A 20,720-nucleotide genomic window follows, 5' to 3' on the forward strand; every position below is an offset into this window, starting at 1 on the left:
TAACGTTAGCCAGCTCAGTGTTGCTAATTGAGCTAGCAGTAGATGCACGCTTCATTCTGCACAGTGATACAGTTGGTGGGTGAAGTTATATTCATACAAGTAATATTAATACTGGTTTAAATAAACAGTTTGATCACGCTTTCCATCTTTGCTGAGCAACAGTTTTGTGTGAAAGGAATTAAAGGCCTGTCCCAAATATAGGCCTGTTGATTTCAGTGAGTTAAGCAAATAATAGCCTGGGCTACTAATTGAAGTTTTACGGGTAGTTCATTTTTACCTTTGCCTGTAACTGTGAGTTAATATATGCACATATTTTTACCAGTTAAGCCCTGATAACACAGGAAGCGTTTTAGCAGCTGGAATGTTGTAATTGTTTTGATGAAAATGAAGCTTTTTGCTGGTGGTTTTTGCTATGTTGTTTCTGCGCTCCAGGTGCCTGATATTTTTGCCAGAGTGCTCTGAACTCCTCGACTTGAAAAAAATTCAGCTTCGGGGGTGATCACACAGAAATGAGACGCTAGAGACGCGGACGCTTCAAAGACGCTTGAAATGCTGGAAGCGCTTATTCAATGCACGCTAGCTACTGGCATCTGACGCTCAGAAAAGCTGAAAATATTTTAACTTTTCAGTGTCTGTGCACGTCTAACAACGTGTGTCTAAAAAGAAGCGTCTACAAAAACGCGCGTCTAAAAAGACGCCGGAAAAACGCCTGTCTAAAAAGATGCTTGAACGCTGGTGAGACTGGCGTCGTGTTTCTAGCTTTTCATCTCGGTGTGATCGCTCCCGTAGAGCAGAAAGGCGCCCCATGTAATCTCTTTTTTTGTCATCGTTTTTCGCGTTGTCCAATCTGATGATTTGAGAGGCGGGCCTTCTGTGGTGGTCATGACAACTTAACAGTTGGTAAACATTGGAGGAGAAACTGGTGGTAGAGGTTGCTGGATACCCAGAGCTATACGGCCCGATGATAGACAGCAGGTTGTCAGACTGCCACTGAGTCATCCTAAAATATGCCTGGAAACATTCATCATGGAGGAGAAGCTCCTGGACCAACTGGTGGTACTCCCCATCATCCACCCTCTTTTTTTGGGTCTCATGTACCCACACAGATCTCTGTTTATCTGCTGACAGACTCTCACCCTCAACCAGAGCTACAGACAGCACCCTCTGCCTCAACATTGTAGGAACTAGATACTAGTTACTGTGAAAGAAAAGTAGTTTGATTACACAGGAAGGGCAGTGTAAGGGTGTGATGGGGTGGTTGCCTTGCAAAAATCAAAAGGCACAGCAAGTGTTTTTTTTTTTCACTAGTGATATTCAATCGAAAAATCGGGGCCCAACTTTTTGAGGGTTACCCATTACGCCTGTTTACACCGCAGGAACTTCGGGGTAATTTTATGGGGCCGGGGCTGTTGGTGCGTGTCTCCACCGCAGGAACCACCCCCGAAGCACAGAGTTCTGGAACTTTTACGGGGGCTAAACAAGTCCCTGCCTCGGAGTAGGTACTCAGAATAGCCCAGAGAAACTCCTGGCTGGGGCTTGGGGTTTACTTGGTGCTGATTGGATATACTCAAGGCGGGATGTGACGTTTTGTAAATAACAACATGGTTATCGTAGATTAGCTGGGCTAACCATTAGCTGTTAGCGGTGTCTGTAATAACTCAATAAACGGCCCGTGAAAAAAAAAAAATTCCAGCGGATATCTTAGTTACAGCATGACTGAGCTAGCAAAGCAGTTTTGTGTTGCTATGTGTGGTATTTATTTTATTTTTATGGTATTCAGTTTTGGGAAATCACGATGTCTAGACAGCATCAGCTGACAGGGACAGCTAACAGCAGCAGCAAAGCTAACATCAGGACGTCATCTGTTAAAAGCCTCCCGTTGTCGGATACGACATGAAACTACTCCAGTTAGCTCAATCATGTGGTAACTAAGACATCTGCTGGAAAAAAAATATTTTTTTCACAGACCGTGACCGGAGTTATTACAGTCACCACTAACGGCGTCCCTACGCCCCTACGTCGCCCCAGTCAAAATGGTCGCGCAACAATTTCGTCACAGAGCCCGGTAACTTTACAGGAACCTTCCTCCTACTCCGCTCCCTCAGTGGAGACACGGCGGTTGAGAGGGCTGAGCGAGAGGACATTCCTGTAGTAGTTCCTGCCCCCCAAATAGTACCAGGAACATCTTCAGTGGACACGGGCCTATCCACCTTATTTTTCACGGAAACACGGAGGCAAAACAGAACGCAGCCAGCTTCCGTTTTTTGTGCGACACTTCCGGTCCAGCACTCTTACCACTGTGTAAATGGGAATCACCTTGTTGTTTACCTTGCTGAGTTTAGCTATATATATGTATATATCACATTTTTCACGTCACTATATCACCGTTTAGACTAATCTGATGTTTGTAAAGTCTATAAACACAATGACTGAACAAACATTAGTATTTTCTCTGTGTGTAATCACTAAACTCACAAAGTGGCCCGTGAAAAAAATATTTTCTCCAGCGGATGTCTTAGTTACAACATGATTGAGCTATTGAGTAGTTTCATGTCGAATCCGACAACGGGAGGCTTTTAACAGATGACGATCCTGATGTTAGCTTTGCTGCTAGTGTTAATGTTAGCTGTCCCTGTCAGCTGCAGCCACTGATGCTTTCTAGACATCGTGATTTCCCAAAACTGAATAAATACCACACATAGCAACACAAAACTGCTTTGCTAGCTCAATCATGTTGTAACGGCTGGATGGTTGATGCGTACATGCTGATTCAGGTGCTATCAGAGCCGATCCGCACATCACTATGGCTTAATGATCAACTCAGTCAATTAAAACAACCCGTCCTGTGTTAGGAGTGTATGTCGCTGACAGAAAGAAAGAAAAGGGAAAAAAGGATAGAAAAGCAGCGTACACCTCACATATTTATTTCTCACAGTTGCGCACACGTTTGGCTGGCATATGCAGAAGCACCGTCTGTGTGTCGAGGGTGCGAGCCGCAGCTTCAGCTGCTCAGGTAGAGCGGCTTAGCCCGGTGTGTTTTTTCACTGATTTGGTTCTGCAGGTTCTCTGCTAGTACACTAGAGACGGGGATCAAGCAGTTTGTCTCACTCGGGATAGATTGTGCTTTTGTGGTTCATATTTTATGACTGACATGCGATTTATTCGCGTTTAGAGGGAATAAATTTCCGTTAAAACGGAAACTTGGGCACAGTTATCTATACAAAATACACAGACTAACTAACTAACTAACTAACTAACTAACTGATTGACTAACATAAACAACTGAAAATTGGGAAAAAAAATAGCTTGCACCGTTAGCTCCGGTAAGGGAAAGCATGAGGGAAAGCGGCTGACCGGAAGTCACGCACAAAAAACGGAAGTTGGTCACTATTTACTTCCGTGTTTGAAAATAAGGTGGATAGACTATCCATGGGTACGCCAACCCGGTGCAGGACTCTGCTCAAGTCTTTATGCCCTACGGCATCACAAGTTTGAGACGCATTTCTCTGGTTTCTGACTTTGAGAGAGAGTAGCTCATGTTCTCAAATATTGATTTAACTTTCCTTTGGCCATGGAAATAACATACAGGAATTTTTAATTTAGGTGGTGTTCCCCTTTAATGTTTCATATAGGCTTGTGATGCAGACTGATAAGAAATATAGCTCAACACAGGTACAGGTTACCTACATAAAAATTGTATTTCAAATAGCTCAAGAGGTTTTTGAGTCAATATTACAATTACTTCCGGTCTCCAAGCAAGATACAAACATTTTAGATTTATATTATTAAAGTATTCCCAAATAGGTCAGCAGCCTGTGTGCTTGCCGTAGTGCTGTAGGCTATCAGTCCCAGCAGCAGCAGCAGCAGCAGAGCTAACCTGCTGACGGTCCTGAGTGAGTGACAGCTGGGAAGCCTCCGCCCAGTCAGAGCCGCTACAGCCGGGCTGCCTGCCTGCCGACAGCCCCCACCCGCTACCAGGAGCCGCAGGAATGACCGACAATATCCCCCTACAGCCGGTGAGACGGCCGAAAAGACACGACAGTAAACACAGAAATGGGTAAGGGCGTTACACAGCACGGTAACATGAACACGGAGCCATCTGTTTGTCGCTCGGCGGCTCCTGCTGGTGTCAGTGTAGCCGTTGAATTGTTTACAGCAGCGCGTCGACATTGTCTCTGAAACTAGCTTAGTGGCGGCGGGTTTTAGGGCTAAAACAGCAGTTAGGGGACAAAACAACGACCAACAGACACATACATGCTAGCGAATATTATGTGGCCATTCACAGTAGCGTTTAAAAAGCTAGCCATAGCTACAGGAGACATCAGTCTTGTTCCGGGGTGCAGTTGGAACAAGTGCAATTGACGCCCATGTCAATATTTGCTCGGTAACGTTACACTGGAGCTGTCAAAGAGCAGAAATATAGGCCCTGACTAAAAAGACACCGTGTGCTAAACTCACATGTGGGTTAAGCTATGCTTTGTGGTGTAGTTTTGACCAGCATATTAAGGGACAGGCCTCCGTAGATGATGATGGAGAAACGCGAACAGGGCAGACACAGTGCTGACATGCAGCCAGTAGATCAGACTGTCATGGTGATGTCACCTTCTGTAGTTAACACAGTATGCTAAGACAAAATATATGAAAACACCTGTCTTAATGCAGGAATATTGGCCTATAATATAATTAATATTTAAGCTGGATGCACCCATTCACCTGTCCACCCTCTGTCATGGTCGATGTACACTTAGCTGCCAGTTTATTAGGTACACCTGGCTAAAGCTTATGCGATCTAATACAAAATTCCTGCAGTAAATCCTACCTTAACCTCCCAAGACCTGAACTTTTAATTAGTATGCATTTTTAATATCTCCTACGTTTTTTTAATCATGATTTTTTTGGCCATTTTGCCTTTATTGGACAGGACAGGTAAGTGTGAAGGGGGAGAGAGAGAGAGGGGGATGACATGCAGCAGAGGGCCACAGGCTGGACTCGAACCCAGGCCGCTGCGGCAACAGCCTTGTACATGGGGCGCCTGCTCTGCCACTAAGACACCGGCGCCCCAATATAGCTCCTAATTCTAGTTATACAAGGTATTTTTGCTCAGAGAACTGCCGCTCACTGGGTATTTTCTCTTTAGTTGGACCATCCTTAGAGATGGTTGTGTGTGAAAATCCCAGTAGATCAGCAGTTTCTGAACTACTCAAACCAGCCCGTCCGGCAGCAACAACCATGCCACGTTCAAAGCCACTTAAATCACCTTTCTTCCCCATTCTGATGCTGCTTTGAACATCAGCAGGTTGTCTTGACCATGTCTACATGCCTAAATAAATTGAGTTGCTGCAAGGTGATTAGCTATTTGTGTTAACGATTGAAGAGGAGTTGAGAGTTGAACAGGTGTACCTAACAAAGTGGCAGGTGAGTGTATACCTGTTACACAAATTTTTACAGGACTCTGCTCCAGACTAGCTCATGTTCACAAATATTGATTTAACACTCCTTGGTCATGGAAATAACGTACTGGAATTCTGACTACGTTTGGGATCAGTAGCACCCAATAAGTATAAAAAAACCCCTCAACATCGTCAGTGATAATTGAGTCGCAATATCCTCACGAGACAACAATAAAGTCCGAATGTCCTCAAACGAGTACCTCCTAATTAACAGTGTCTTATCTTTCTCTTATTTCTCTTCATAAACAAACAAGTTTCAACCAAAAAATGTGATCAGGTTTTGGATCTTGTTCACTTTTGTGTCTGGATCGGCTGCAGACTGACTTTGCAGAGATGGCAGCCATCTTGTTTTTACATGAATTAGTGTATTATGATCTTACTACCTCTAGAATACACAAAAACAAAGACATCAATTCTGAGTTAAGTTGAATTAAGTATAAGGTCAAGTAAACTCAAAACGTGATGTCCTCACATGACGACACCAAAATTTGCAAGTTCTCTGGGGCCTCACATGTCAGGAATTACAGATTTTGAACTGTTGATTGAACAAAACAAGACATGTGGATATGTCAGTTTGGGTTCGAGGAAATTTTAACGGGCATTTTTCACAATTTGCTAATATTTTATCAAAGTAAAACAAGGGTTGGCACAGTGACCCCTCTCTCTCTGTTGGGCTGATTTTTATACTCTAACCAAGTAATGGTGAAACTATTTTTGTAGAAGCTATGTAGCAGAATAATCAACAACAAAAATGAAGTGCCATTTTGACAGCGGACATTTTGACAGAGAAAGAACAGCACAGATGTTAATAATAATAACGATGTTCCAGTCTATTCAGCTGTCCCTGTCTGCCCTGACGGTGAGCCAGCATGTACAATACTATGACCTTGAAAGTGAAGCAGAAAATACAATTCTCATAAACAAAATGTGGTGTTTAAATTCTCAAACACATAAACTGGATTGTCCAAAAAAACCTGATTGCTCACATCCATGTGACCACTCTCAATATGAGACACTTCTAGAGCAACATTATCTTTAAATACAGTAAATGTCGTACAACAAAAACATTGTTACTATGTGGCCCTATTATTAAAATATGTTTGGTTGTTCCCTGAATACAAGTTTTTCAAGACCCCAGCTGTAGCATATTAAAGAGATAATTAGATTTTTTTATTTATTTTTTTTTTTAATGGATGTTACATGGGGTACTTATTTTTTAGGCTCTTTTTGCCTTTATTTATTAGAGCAGCTCATGATAGACAGAAAAGAGAGAGCGATAGAGGGCACAGCATGTAACAAAGGGCCATGGGTCGGAATCAAGCACAGGCTGTAGTACATTGGACGCGCACTCTACCAGGTGAGCGCCCCATAGGAGGTACTTATGCATCACCTTCAGTACATGGTGGTTGGCATGCCCCTAGTTTAGAGAAGCGGGCAGGAGTGCCACCACAGAAGCTAAGCAGTGTACTGCTTTGAATGGGGGGTTTCATCATGTTGTCAGACTGCTCTTTCCGAATGGGAACTGAGGATGTTATCTATGTTCTTATCAAAGCCAGACTCCTTTGACAGAAACAGTAATTTTACTTCGCACAACACAGGAGTTGCTGGTTTACTGCTGCCTCGATTGGTTATTTTTGGTTATGTGACTTCAGGCTTTTTTACACAGAGATTGGGCTCTCGGGCTGCTACACAATCCCTTCATTGTGCCGCTTTTGTATTTTTACACAGAACCAAACAAAGACTGCATCATGCCGCTCCAGTGTGTGGTTTTAAACTGCATGATGGTATCGTGGAAGCAGAAGAGCAGTGAGAGCGTCAGCCTCTAGTATGATATACAACATACACATCGGCAGCACTTTCTAAACGATAATTATCGCATAACATAGCAATAACAATCATTACTTTCCCTGTTATATGGTGGCTGATCTCATCCTCTGCTTGGAGGGTAAGGAGCTCCGGGTCTTCATTGTTTTCCCAATTTGTTGACATTTTCAGCTGCTGTTCTTCTTCTTTGAGTTAGCTGCTAACTGCTACCACCTAGTTTTTAAATCTCCTGCGGTGGGTCGCATGCATAACACATTGTCAAAACGTTACACATCCCATCCTGTGGGCTGTCCCTTTTATACTGGCTGTTTCGAAGCTGTTACTGCCTCCGATGCCGGCTTAAAGGCGAGAAAACTCTGTCCCCTCATTCCGCGATTATACCTTTTATATAGAACAACAAGGCAGCATAACGGCATAAACACCCTGCCTGGAAAAGGCAGTGTAAAAGTGGCTTTTGGTGTTTGAAAAGTTTAGTTCGGACCAGTAGCTCCCATGTTCTGCAAGGTAAAATTACTGTTTTTGCCAAAGGAGTCTGGTGGCTTTGAAGAGAGCATAGATAAATGGCTTCAGACAGCAAGGTAAAGCATTGTAGAGTCTGAACACCTGAAGTGATAAACATTTAAAAAAAAAATTAAAATACATTTTGCTGCTTGCTCTGTCTACAGCAGTACGTTGCTTAGCTTCAGAGGCAGTACTCCTGTCTGCTTCTCCAAACTGGGTGCGTGCCAACTGCCATCGACTGTCGGTTATAACCTGACTGTGGATAAGTACCAGATCCAAACTGTCTCTGTAAGTGGAGGAGGATCCTTGTGTTTGGTGTCCCATCCACTGCAGGGTTATCGCACAGTAAACTAATTAAAGATTAACTGCAGTAAAAAAGTTGTCAGGCCTGGCAGACGGCTTTTGAACAGTGAAACTTGTCATGCTGTTTGAAATACTGAGTCATCTGTTGTAAAACGCATGGTTCCTGAATTTCCCCATTTTGTCTTCATCAGATAGGGGCTAAAAATTTGTCATGCCTACATTTTGTTTAGAGGAAGTGTTCTATAACTTGGCAAGTAGTTCAATTATTAATCAGGAGGTCACTGGGCTGTTAGAGTATTGATATAGAATGCTTTGTTTGGGTAGAGCGAAGGGAGCGGCAAACCTTTTCCAGATGAAGTTAATATTTATTTTGTGAGGCATAATCTCTCCAGACTCAATGATCATGCACCTTGAGCACAGCCTTGTATGTTGTGAGTTTGTAGCTGCATTAGGCAACACATTAACTCAGAGATGTGACAGGAAATTCATTAAATACAGAGCTCAACAGCTTTACACAATACCACAAACAACAGAATCTACTTTTAAAGTGAAATAGACTTAAATGAATCAACTAAATCTTAAATATTGTCGTCTTTTTTCATGTAACTGTCTCCTTCTCCGCATGTCTCAACAAAATGGTGAGATTAAGTGTGTGGCTATATTGTGATTAAATCACCCTCCCCCGCCTCTTCCTCTCAGGTGCTGCCCGTGGTCGAGATGCTGTGGCATGGGTGACTTCCGTCCCCGCACCGTGTGGCTCGGCCACCCAGAAAAGAGGGAGCAGAGGTACCCGAGGAATGTCATTAACAACCAGAAGTACAACTTCTTCACCTTCCTGCCTATGGTTAGTGTCAGTCAAAGGTCACCCCTCCGCCCTTCCTCCCTTTAACCCCCCAAACCACCACCCACCTCTCCCAGCCTGTCTCTGAGTCACTGTCACTTGTTGGAAACATTTTCCCCTTAACACAATCTTAATGTTAGGAACCATCATCTTGGCTGTCATCTCGTACCACCACCCACTGGTGCTGGCAAAGTGGGTGGTCATTGTCGTGTCTGAAAATAATAAAAACTGCCTGTTAGAACTTGAAAACCAAAAGATATTCAGTTTAAAATAATATAAAAAAACAAAAGCGGGATATATGCAGATTTATGAAGCTGGGACAGGCAGGTATCAGTTTGGCTTGAAAAGTGACTCAAACAATGAATCGATTATGAAATATATCTGTTAAAGTTGTCGATCTACCAGTTGTCTCAGCTCTAGATCAGATACGTGCCTCAAATTTGAATATTATTTGTTTTTTAAGTTCACTTTTCTTTAGTTTCATCTAAGAATACTTAAGCTTTGTTTGCCCATTAGTCTGTCTAATCCCAAATGACTACATATTAGCAAGCCTCGGTGTGCTTAGATACCTTCTTACTTTTATAACATAGGCCAGAGGACATTTTCCTCCAGGTGCACACTTAACACTGTACCAGCCTGATATGTTGATGAAGCTTCAGCTCACATGTCGACAGTATAAGCAAATGTACTCTTTCTACCTCGTTAAGAAATTCTGTATTCTGCTTTCCACTCTGCCAACCACCACTGCTTGTGCCAGCTAGGCTGACCGGTAAAAGAGAGTGCGCATCGACATGGCTAGCATTCAAGGACACATTGGAGAGATTCAGCCATACATATTTGAGCCTCAGATGAGGAGTCTGTTGTGCACCAAAATCAGCGACTAGCAGACATATCAGAAAGTTGAGTGTACTTAGCATATTATTTTTGTTTATGTTGTTAGGTGATATCACAGTATGATCACATTGTCGAGGTGTTATGTTATTATAAACCAGCGGTCCAATCAGTGTTTGCATAAAGATATATTACGTCGGGTGAGATTTTTATGTCGTGTGTAAAGCCCAGTTCAGACCAAAGATTTGCAAAGACGAGCTGAAACAGGCAGCTACTTCCAATGTGCCGTTCTGCGACGTTCTAACAACCTGCAGGTTCACACCAATGCAACTAGATGAGACGGTGTATCGTCTCTATGCAACAACTCTCTGTACTTCTGATTTGCAGCTTTTCAGGCTTATTTTGTGGCTGAATTTAATTTGTAGCTTCCTAAAATATGAATGAGGATAGCAACAGTGAGATAGTGGCTACAGCTGCATTTGTAGGAGTGATGAAATGGCAAAAACATAAACAAAACAAGCACCAGGTGGATTGTATTCATAATAAATGTGCCATAATAATACATAAAACAGCAGCAATTAGTCAGTCAGTGAGAATGTGTGTGTTGAGGGGGGCATAACAAACATACAGCAAGCAGCAGCAGCGACCCACTGTCCGACATTGACCCACAGTGAGGCCGGAAACAGAGTGCAGGGACAGAGTACAAGCCAATTGGCCGTTAAAACAGGTGACACGCTTTATGTCTAAAACCAGCTGCTAGCGATTTGACCAGCTGAGTTGCAGGTGACACCATTAGCAGGACTGAGTCGAGCTCACACTGCTGCAACTCTTCTCTGCAACATCCTAAGATGGTTTTGTTTTGTCGCGAATCATTGGTCTGAACTGGGCCTTAAAGCTCGGACATACTTTGACATTGAACGTGGTGGTGAGCTGCTGGTTCGTGGACAGCACGCGGTTCAATACATAGGACGGCTGAGGGTCTGTGTTAGCCCCTAGCAGTAAATGAGAGGGCTGGGAAGTGAGCTTACTGTCCTCCCATGGCCAATGTTGGGTCAAACTGAAGCTCAGAAGTCGATGTTGGGTCCGGAGTGATTGGCTATTGAACATCCAACTTAAAAGAAACTTTACTGTGGAGCAGTGGCTGTGGCTGGCTTGGCTGCAGTGTTTTGGACTAAACTGGAGTATGGAATAGGGCCCGACCGATATGGATTTTTTGGGGCCGATGCCGATTCCGATATTATGAAATAAAAAAAATCTGATAACCGATACATTGGCTGATTAAATTTTTACGTTTTTCAATTTATAAACCCCTGAAATACCTGCTTTTGATGGCTTAAATATAGTTCAAACACTTGTTACAAAGATATAAATTGAAGGAAGAACATTCTACTATTTTCAAATACTTTTATTATCAGAAATTGTGTGGAACAAGCAGCATATGAACAATTTGAACACAAAATAAATCTAAAATATGATGTGCAAAACGGCAGTAAACCTCATTCACATACATTCACATGTATGTTCACAGTACCAGAGTTCTTCTTATTATTGACAGTTTAACAGAGGTAGGTTATAGTGCAAAAAGTAACACAAGGACATCATTTCTAAGTAAAACACCATATTCCCTGCATTTTATTAGCGATGAAAATATAAGTGTTATCATCTGCATCAATCGGCCAACTTTTGGCCCATTGCCGATTATTCTCTAATGGCTATAATCGGCCATTTAAATCAGCTGGCCGATAAATCGGTCAGGCCCTAGTATGGAACATGAGGATGTCTGCATAGGGGTCCGCCTGGACCTTTTAGGGACAATGCCAGATAATGACATTTACCTGTGTGCCCTGTAATAGACAGCAATTGGCACTGAAATTGGTGACATACCTAATCTATCCCGCCCTATTTACTTTTCAATCTCAGATTTTGGAAGTGCATCGACATCTCCCCTTCATTAGAGGAATATGAAAACACCTCTCAACTGACAAACTTTGCAAAGATACAAGCCAGTAGAGTCAAGTTCAGACATCTCAGGGGACATAAACTTAAGTGGAGGCTGACTTAAAGATCTTAAAATGGTAACAAGGGAAGCATGATATAGCTTCCGTCACATTTGGACAAACAGCAACGTGGTCTCACAGCACCAGATCACATCCACATTCTTTGAAGAATATGGAAAAGACAGATGTGACATTGGTTGGAGATGTCTAACGTTGGTGGCAGTTACTAAGCTGTGTGTTTTCTTCTAGCTTTTCCCCCAGCCTGATTTACATATGCATTTGTTTTCCAGATATTCAGTTGTCTTAAGATCTTATGACTTTTTTTGTATATGAAGTCAGACATTGAAAGTAGCTCAAATTTGTTTGGAAAGCCAAAGACAAGAGCAGAGCCCTTTTTGCATTGCAAATGGTGATGGTTTTTATTTACCTTAGTACATGTCAAGAAGTTCTTCTTACTACAACATATTATAGTCTTTGTGTTTCTGTGCATGGTTTCATGTTCTCTGCCTTCCGCTTAGCAACATATTTGGAAATGATGTACAGTAGCACTGTGAAGACACAAGTTTTCCCCTGGTAGTCATCTTGCACGCTGGTGATAATGAAATTGGGCAAAGCTGAAACACGAGTGTTAATTTAAGAATGACACTACTGGAGGAGAAGCTACTACATCTCTAGGGTTGTTTTAAAAGGCCAACAAGAACAGTAATTGTAGACAAAATTTGATTTCATTATGATTTTTGCATCAATTTGAGAATGTTTCTTAAGTTGTCAAGTGTTCAGTTCGCTGATTTGTTATCTAGGAACAGTTTCTCATTAGATTTTTTTTCCAGAAAGTGTATTATTATGACCGCAACTAAAGATTATTTTCATTTATTTGCAGTTATTCTCAATAAATCAATGAATTGTTTGGTGTATAAAGTGTCAGAAAACAAAAAAATGCAATTTCTCCAAATTGCTTGTGTTGTGCAACAAACAGTCTAAAATCCTCAATTTCTTTCATAGAGGACTAAAATAAAACACATTTCACATTTAATAAACAATACCTTATGAATTTGTTGTATTTTTGCTTACAATGATTAATGGATTATCAAAATATCTAGATATGCTTGCTGCGTAGGGTTGCGGTTGCAGTAATGTGGATATCGTCACAGCCCAAGTGTTGAATTAACTTTTTTATGTACATCGGAAGTCATTTTTCTTTTTCCTCAATTTATGTTCATAGATGTTTAAATGACTTTTCATCTACAGGTCATTAAGGCCATGTTGTAACAGGGCGGATGGAGACCAATAGTGTCGAATCAAAACCAGTCATGGCCCGGCAGTAAATGTCAGATGCAGTCATATGCACAATAAGTTGTCACACAGCAGATATTTCACACTGTGCTTCTTGTTTCATGTTCACAGGTGCTGTTCAATCAGTTCAAGTACTTCTTCAACTTGTACTTCTTGCTCTTGGCCTGCTCTCAATTTATCAAGGAGCTGCGCTTAGGTGCTCTCTACACCTACTGGGTCCCTCTGGTATGTGGCATTTCACTAATTGCTAGTTATTATGGTCAACCAATAATATTTTCCATACTTTTGTGTTTAGTGCATCTTGGTATTTGTATTTTTTTGATGAAAATGAGATGTGATGTCACCCTCCAGGGTCTTGTTTTGGCCATCACCATCATGAGGGAGGCAGTCGAAGAAATAAGATGCTACATCCGAGACAAAGAAATGAACTCTCAGATTTACAGCAAGCTCTCAACAAGAGGTAAGGATCTGAGGCTTAGAGGACGACGTCGATTATGTTTTGGTCGTGTCGATATCTGAACCGTGTTGCTTATTTCTCAGCATCAGCGTCTATTAACTGTAGGAGGTTGGTCCTATTAAAACTTATTGGGGCTGGGGGAAATGGTGGGTAATTCAAAGCAGAGATGTAAAAGTGTACATAAGAGGCCTTGGTATAAAGTGCTACCAGCAATAAAAAGCAGGAGACCTCTTGTGGTTTCCATCACTTTGCCCCTTTGATGTGGCAGCTTGTTTGAGCCATAAACACAATGACTGGTTGCCTCCATGATCGCGGCCCCCGTGCATATCTTGTGGTTTATGGAAACTTTATGGTGTCAGAACTTGGGAGTGTTGTTTTCGAGCATAGGAAGAAAATAGTTTTGTATGAGTTTTGTTGATTAATCAGTTTTGTCTATAAAATTAAAAAAGTAAATAATAATTTTCTGTTTCTGAAGGAGATTTAATGAAATTGCTTTTTTACTCAACCAACATTCCAAGAAGCAAAGATATTCAGCTAAATGTGTAAAAGCAACAAATCAGCACATTTCAGAAGTGAACACTTTTCATTTGGAAAATTAAAAGTGATTAATTAATTGTTACTTTTTTTTCGTACAATTGCTAACAAATGTTTACTTATATTACAAATTTTACTGTTTGATGAGGCACTATCTTTGAAAGTATTTTTGCAAAACTCTACACACTAACCGCAAAACGAAACCAGCAAAACATTATACATGTCTTGTAAGAGCAAACCGTTCTTGCAAAACTCTTTGAAGCCTCTTAAAGAATTGTGTTTTTGCATCAATACAGTACAAAAAAATTGAATAAGCACACAAAAATTATTTAAACACAAGATAATTAACAAATATAAAACTGAAGTATGAACACCAAAGTCTACTGAAGTGTGTTTGGGATATTTGGGCAGACAATAGGCCTATGTAATGTATATATACTTAGTTTCTGTCCATTTCTTGTTGCTTTGTATGTGTAAAAGGGAGCTGACAAAAATGATGAATGTTAAGGGGGTAGGTGTTAGAAGCTTAGGCCTCAGCCTACACCTTTTCATTCTTGTTTTGTTTTCTTTTCTTTTTTTGTTTACCTTTTGTTTTTTATGCCCAAAAAATCATTAACTTAATGTCTATGTACTGTCTATCTACCAGTATATTTGATTTTATAAGTTGGGAAATGACTGAAATGAACTAAACTAAACTAAAAGACGTAGTATTAAAGCTTTCAGAAAAACTGTGAGATACTTTTTCTCAACTCTTAACACAGCAACACACCTACATCACCAACCAACGCTGCATTTCAAATTGCAAAAACACTTTCTCTACACACACTAACTCTATCAAAACACTGCCAACCTGACTCAGTATCGAATCATTCTTTCAAAGCACTGCTTTCCTATCCAAGAGGAACAATCAGCACAATGACGGTCAAAATATTAACAGCTGATGACATGACAAAAAGTGCAGTACTTTCATGTTTCAGTTCTACCTGTATGTAATAAACCAGGGGTGTCAAACAAAAGGCCTGTGGGCCAGAACTGGCCCGCCAAAGGGTCCAATCCAGCCCACTAGATGACTAGAATAAGAGGTGCCAGGTCTCAGGAGAAAGTTACACATGCGTTACCTACTTCGTGTAAAATTCTGCTTCAGAGGCTTTTCCACCCTGACCAGGACACAGCTCTCTGACACAGCAATGAATACTTATTGTGACCATGTTTAAAGATATTGAACATTGTGCAAAATATTTTAAATCGGCAGCTTCAGTTCAAAAAGAAGAATCTGTATCAGGATGTGTGGATAAATGCTCATGAACTGACAGTGACTGTGGAAAAACTGAGACGTACTGTTGATATTGAACTTATTCTTCTTAAGACATCTCAGGCTGTTCATGTGTTTTGTAAAGGCATGGGCGTCTACAGAATGTACTTGTAATTCCTTTGTTTTTATAATTCAGCTTTCTTTTACTGCAAACCACTCTACATCTTTTGGTTGACTATCGAATGTGTGCATTTTTGGCAACATACTATCTAGAAGTGAATGAGTCGTATGTGCTTTATGAAATGTAGAGCAGAAAAAATAATGAGTGACATAATTGCGGCAGTAAAAGGCAACATACATGGCCTTTGGTTTCAAATGTGTAAAAGCAAAGTACACAAATACAGTAAAAAAAAAAAAAAAAAGATTGCTCAGTCCTGTTCTAATCTTTACAATCTCCTCTGTGTTGTTCTGTATTCACATTTAACAAAATCAATCCGAGAAGTCCACTTTTTACTGAATAGTCTACATAATTAAAAGAACTCATGTCTGTGTCTCTGATTGAGATCAGAATCAGCTGTAGTTGATCTAACTTACACAACTTAAATCAGCTGTTTCTCTTTATTTCGGTGATCTGATAATTAAAAAATGCTTATCAGCTGTTTCAGTATTGAGCTTCTGTTGCTTCAGACGTACAGACTTTATACTATATTTAGGGTTGTGAACACAAGGCTTTCACTCCTGGCGTGCTGTGAGCAAACATTTGTAAAGAAGAGAAGAAAGATCCGTAATTTTTGTATTAAGTAAGCTTGTATGTAAAGAAAAAAAAAACAAGTATTTTTATGTGTGAAAGCAACATGAATTGTGTGAATGGTGTGGTCCACAACAGATGGATGCTAAATCTGTAAAGAGTTTTGAAAATGTAACTACAGACTGGACAAAAGAAAGTTAATGATTGTAATAAAACCTTGTAAAAAAGTTGCAAATTTTCGAATGATTGTCTACTCAGTTACTCAACTAGTCATTGCAGCTCTGATCACAGGTTTATCAACAAATGTTCATGAGATATTGACATTAAAGCACTTCCTTATCTCAATCGAAGCGTCATATTTTATCTTAGATTTTGTTTCTGAGCGCTGTAACATGAAGCTGCTGTGTAATCTGTAAAATGCTTTTTTGTTAGCAGAGCAGAGCACTAATGTGAAGTCCCTTGAAGCCTTATGCACAGCAATATTAATGTGCTTTAATGTCTTACATATGCAAAGCCCAGAGGTCACGGCAGAGGTCGAGGGTCAGTGATCTCTTCCAAACAATTTTGCCTGTTCATTCCGAATGGAATGAGAGAAAAGGCTCAACCAACTCCCCCAGCATTCCTTCAAACCTGAGAGGAAAATTATTTTCCCAAATTCACTGCCAGGGTGACTGACGAGGCACGCACAAGTCACATTTCATTTCAAGATCAAATTCGTGTGTGTGTAGATATGATCTTTGAAGGATCAATTCCATAAATGGTCAAAAATCTATGAGAATTGAACTGTGTGATTTTTACCATATGCAGTAAAAAAGTTGGTAAACACTTTAAACTTTAAACTCTGCTCTGTGTGTTTCAGGCACGGTGAAGGTTAAAAGCAGCGGTATTCAGGTCGGAGATCTTATAATCGTGGAAAAGGTTTGTTAAAGATTGTTTCATCCCACATCTGTGAATAGTTTTGCCTCTTAGGACTGTCAAGTTACCATTTATATGACAGCGAATAATGAGGGGGTTGTTAATCTTCTGGTGACTGAGGTGAAAGGAGTTAGTAAAGATTTTGTAATCTTGTGATCAATGCTGAGCCTCAGCCTGTCAAACTCAATGCAAACACAACAGACGTGAACCGAAAATGCCTTTAATTAGATCTCAAACACAAATTCAATTAAGTACTATTTATTGATATATATTTTTGTTCATCTTGAAATGCCATTTGTAGTTGTTTAAGATATCTAATCTGAGTGGGATTCTGTTGTGTTGCTCTTCTTGTGGGCAGCGTCTCTGAGGTCTTTGTACATGAAATGTGAGAAGCAAGCGCTGTCTTCTGTTTCCAGCTGAGGGCTTCTCTCTGAATTACTCATTTCAGTGCAGCTGAAGGAAAGGTCACACATGTTGTCCCACACATTTCATTAATATGACTGAGCGATTCACAGTTATGTGGGTTACACATTCAGACATGAGGTGAAACCGGTAGCTGACAAAGGAAAGCTTCTAAATTCAGCTGCATTTTATGAGTCATAATACATCTTTATTATTAGGCTATCGACCACTTAGCAATAATCCATGCACGGTTCAGTTTTTGGGAAGCTGTCCAGTTGAATTGAATGGAGAATTTGTCTAGTGCGGTGGAGGGAGCAGGTCAGCCAGAGTGTAAAACCTGGTCAGGGTCCCGTTCAGGCCACGACAGGATGATTTGCTGGAGGGCTTATTATTTTTGACTGACTGGCTGCTGGTAATGTGGCACATGAAAAGCTAAAAGTCTTACTTTTCTACAGTTTAAAGAGCAGAGGAGGGAGGTGGAAGAGTGCAGGATCAGGAAGTGATGCTGAAGTGATGTTTTTCTTTCTGCCTTTCTTTGTAGAACCAGCGTGTTCCTGCTGACATGATCTTTTTAAGGACCTCTGAAAGAAATGGTAAACATCTGCTGGTCATTCATCCAGATCTCCACAACAGGCCGGCTGCCTGGCTGGCTGGCTGGGGAAATGACTTGTTTAAAAAGGCGCTGAGGTGCAGGGATTAGCCCTGAGCCAAGACAGGAAGTCCTACAATGTCTAAATTGTAATTGAGTCCAGTACTAAACTATCACTCAAAGTGCAGGGTGGTGTAGGGCTCCAGCTCCATGTAAGGCTGAGATGGGTGCTGGAGACAAACCATTGCTCTCTCTTCTTCTTCGAGGACTAATTTTGTCTTTCAAATGAGAAGATAATGAAAAGGAAAATCGAGGACACGCAGAAATCCAATGCAAAGAGAAAACAGGAGACATGAGAGAAGGATGCCTCATCTGAATAATCAAATATGGATTAGGACAAGATCTGTCAGTGATAACGCAAACTTGGCCAATTGCATCGTGCTGTTTATTTGCACATATACAAAATAAGTCCATTCAAAATAACAACCTCCAAGGCACAGCGCATCAAAAATCACATCACAGGGACATATTTTCTACTTATAGAAACCCAAATGTGAGTCTGCAGGAGGAGCTAGATGCATGTTGTTGTTGTTGTTGCGTCTTCCTGTCGGGGGGAAGAAAAACAACAGCTTTGTTTTACTGGAAATAGTGCTCGGTTATCTCTCTTCCATGTGGTGGCCATTAGGTCAATTATAAAGAGCCTAGGCCAGGGTTGGGAGTTTTGGGCAGGATGACGCATGCAAGCCGGTGGGGGGATGGGCTTTGGTGCCAACAGTAACGTGCAGTTAGTCCCATTCACAGAAGTTGCTGCTATTCATCTGTGGCTCCATGTTACATTGTTTTACTGCGGTTTTTCGTGTATGTACTCAAACTGGGAACTTTTAAAATGTACTTGTAATAGAGCAAATAAAACCAGCAACATTTGATAGGAGCCTTCAGTATGTGATGGAATATTAGCATAGTGATTTGTCCACTCAGTGCCACCATCAAGAATAGCTTGTGATGTCCCCTCTATAACTAAAAGCCTATCTGTTGTTGCCCCCTAGGGGTGAATGTTTATCCATCTGGCATCAGCAGCAGCTCTTGTCCTCTCCCTCCTAGGCTCCTGTTTCCTGCGGACTGACCAGCTGGATGGAGAGACGGACTGGAAACTACGCCTCCCAGTGGCCTGCACGCAGAGACTGCCGACTGCTGCCGTGAGTCATGAAATAAAGATGGAAGATGAAGTAGTGAGGATGCAGGAGGAAACTGCATGTTGACCGCTGTGTTTACGCCATCACCGAGCCTTGTGTTGTGTGAAATAAGAACTGATGAGTAATGCATTCTGACTGTGATCTCAGAGAAGTCTGTCATTAGGACGGAGTGGTTGTTTAACTAGAGTGCAGGGTGGCCTGGTCGTCAGAGAATGTCTTGACCACAAGGTCAAAGGTTGACCTCAGGCCTGTGCTTTTTTTTGTTCCTCTAGTTCTTCAGTGTTTGATAAGGCTGAAAACAATGAGTATTTTCTTTGCCAATTAATCTGCAGATTATTTTGTCGATAAATTGATAGCTACTTGGTCTGTGAAATGTCTTGTTTTGTCTCCAACCCAAAGATATTCAGTTTACTGTCATAGAGGACAAAAGAAAAAAGAAAATACACACATTTAACAAACTGTAGTCAGAGAGGTTTGACTTTTTTCATGAAAAATGACTTGGACTAGTTGACAACTAATCAATTAATTATTGCAGCTCTAGTCTTTGAACAGTTTGGATTTTTAACATCTAGTTTTTAGATATTCATACTGATATTATTAGATTTTGAGTAAATAAATTGTCACAATTAATATTTTTCAAATATTTTATTTATATATTTTTCAGACATTTCATTAATATTTTTTTTTAAATTTTAATCAGTATTTTTTCAGACAATTTATTAATTTTTTTCCACAATTTTCAGTATGATACAGTTTAATTTATTGTGTTATTTTATTCATTTAGTAAATTATTTTCCAACTACATTTTAAATTTGGCTTTCGTCTTCACTTCATGGGGGGGTAAGAAGTGGTGGCCTCAATTTGAAATAATCCTAATCAATCAATTAATAAATACAATCTGATATAGATTTTGATATTTAATTAAAGATTTTACAAACTATTGCTAAAACACTGGTGTCAGGAAGAAATCTTTTCATGAGCAGAATTGCTGTTGCAAGCTGATATATTGTTCTAGAGCTGAAACAATTAGTCATTTTATCAATTAGTCTATCGACAGGAAATTAATAAAAAAAAAGATTTCTTTATAATTATTTGTTTGGGTGCGTTTTTAAGTCAAATTGACAAAAAAAAAGACATGAATATTTGCTGCTTTTCTTAATCCTGAATCATCATCATCATCATCATCTTTGGGTTTTAGACTATTAATTGACAGAACAAGACACACTGAAGATGTTAATTCATGATTGGCATCTTTTATTGTTTTCTATCAGCCTAAAGATCAAATTATTGATCGTTTATTAAAGAAAATAATAAGCAGATTAATCGGTTATGATGATTAGGTGCAGCCCTGGGTCTAACTTGACTCAGAACTGCTGCTTTTCCAGCATGAGCTGCTCCCGTCATCTCGTGCTCTCTGAACCTCTGGTGACAGGATTTTTTTTTTTTTTAAGAGAAAACAATATATGCCTCAGGTACAGTTGATAGTCAAAATAAAATAACTGCCATATTTGTCAAACAAGTGGGAATATTTATTTTCTGAGCGTGTCAAAGCAGTTTGTCTGCTGATTACAGCCTGGAGCAAATGTTCTT

At 40.4% G+C, this 20,720-nt stretch overlaps 1 protein-coding gene across 1 annotated transcript in view; it reads left to right on the plus strand.

The window, feature by feature from the left end:
• Positions 1-3,822: 3,822 nt before the first annotated feature.
• The window catches only part of LOC125891824 (probable phospholipid-transporting ATPase IIA), a 57,796-nt gene continuing 40,898 nt past the window's right edge, over positions 3,823-20,720 (plus strand). The window contains exons 1-7 of the mRNA XM_049581355.1: positions 3,823-4,057; positions 8,778-8,922; positions 13,152-13,265; positions 13,392-13,500; positions 16,891-16,949; positions 17,890-17,941; positions 19,039-19,133. Coding sequence (XP_049437312.1) covers positions 3,990-4,057; positions 8,778-8,922; positions 13,152-13,265; positions 13,392-13,500; positions 16,891-16,949; positions 17,890-17,941; positions 19,039-19,133 — 642 coding nt within the window. The 5' untranslated portion in view covers positions 3,823-3,989. The remainder of the gene's footprint in view (positions 4,058-8,777; positions 8,923-13,151; positions 13,266-13,391; positions 13,501-16,890; positions 16,950-17,889; positions 17,942-19,038; positions 19,134-20,720) is intronic.

The sequence above is a fragment of the Epinephelus fuscoguttatus genome, linkage group LG7, assembly GCF_011397635.1.
Source record: "Epinephelus fuscoguttatus linkage group LG7, E.fuscoguttatus.final_Chr_v1".
In the NCBI taxonomy this organism is placed as follows: domain Eukaryota; kingdom Metazoa; phylum Chordata; class Actinopteri; order Perciformes; family Serranidae; genus Epinephelus; species Epinephelus fuscoguttatus.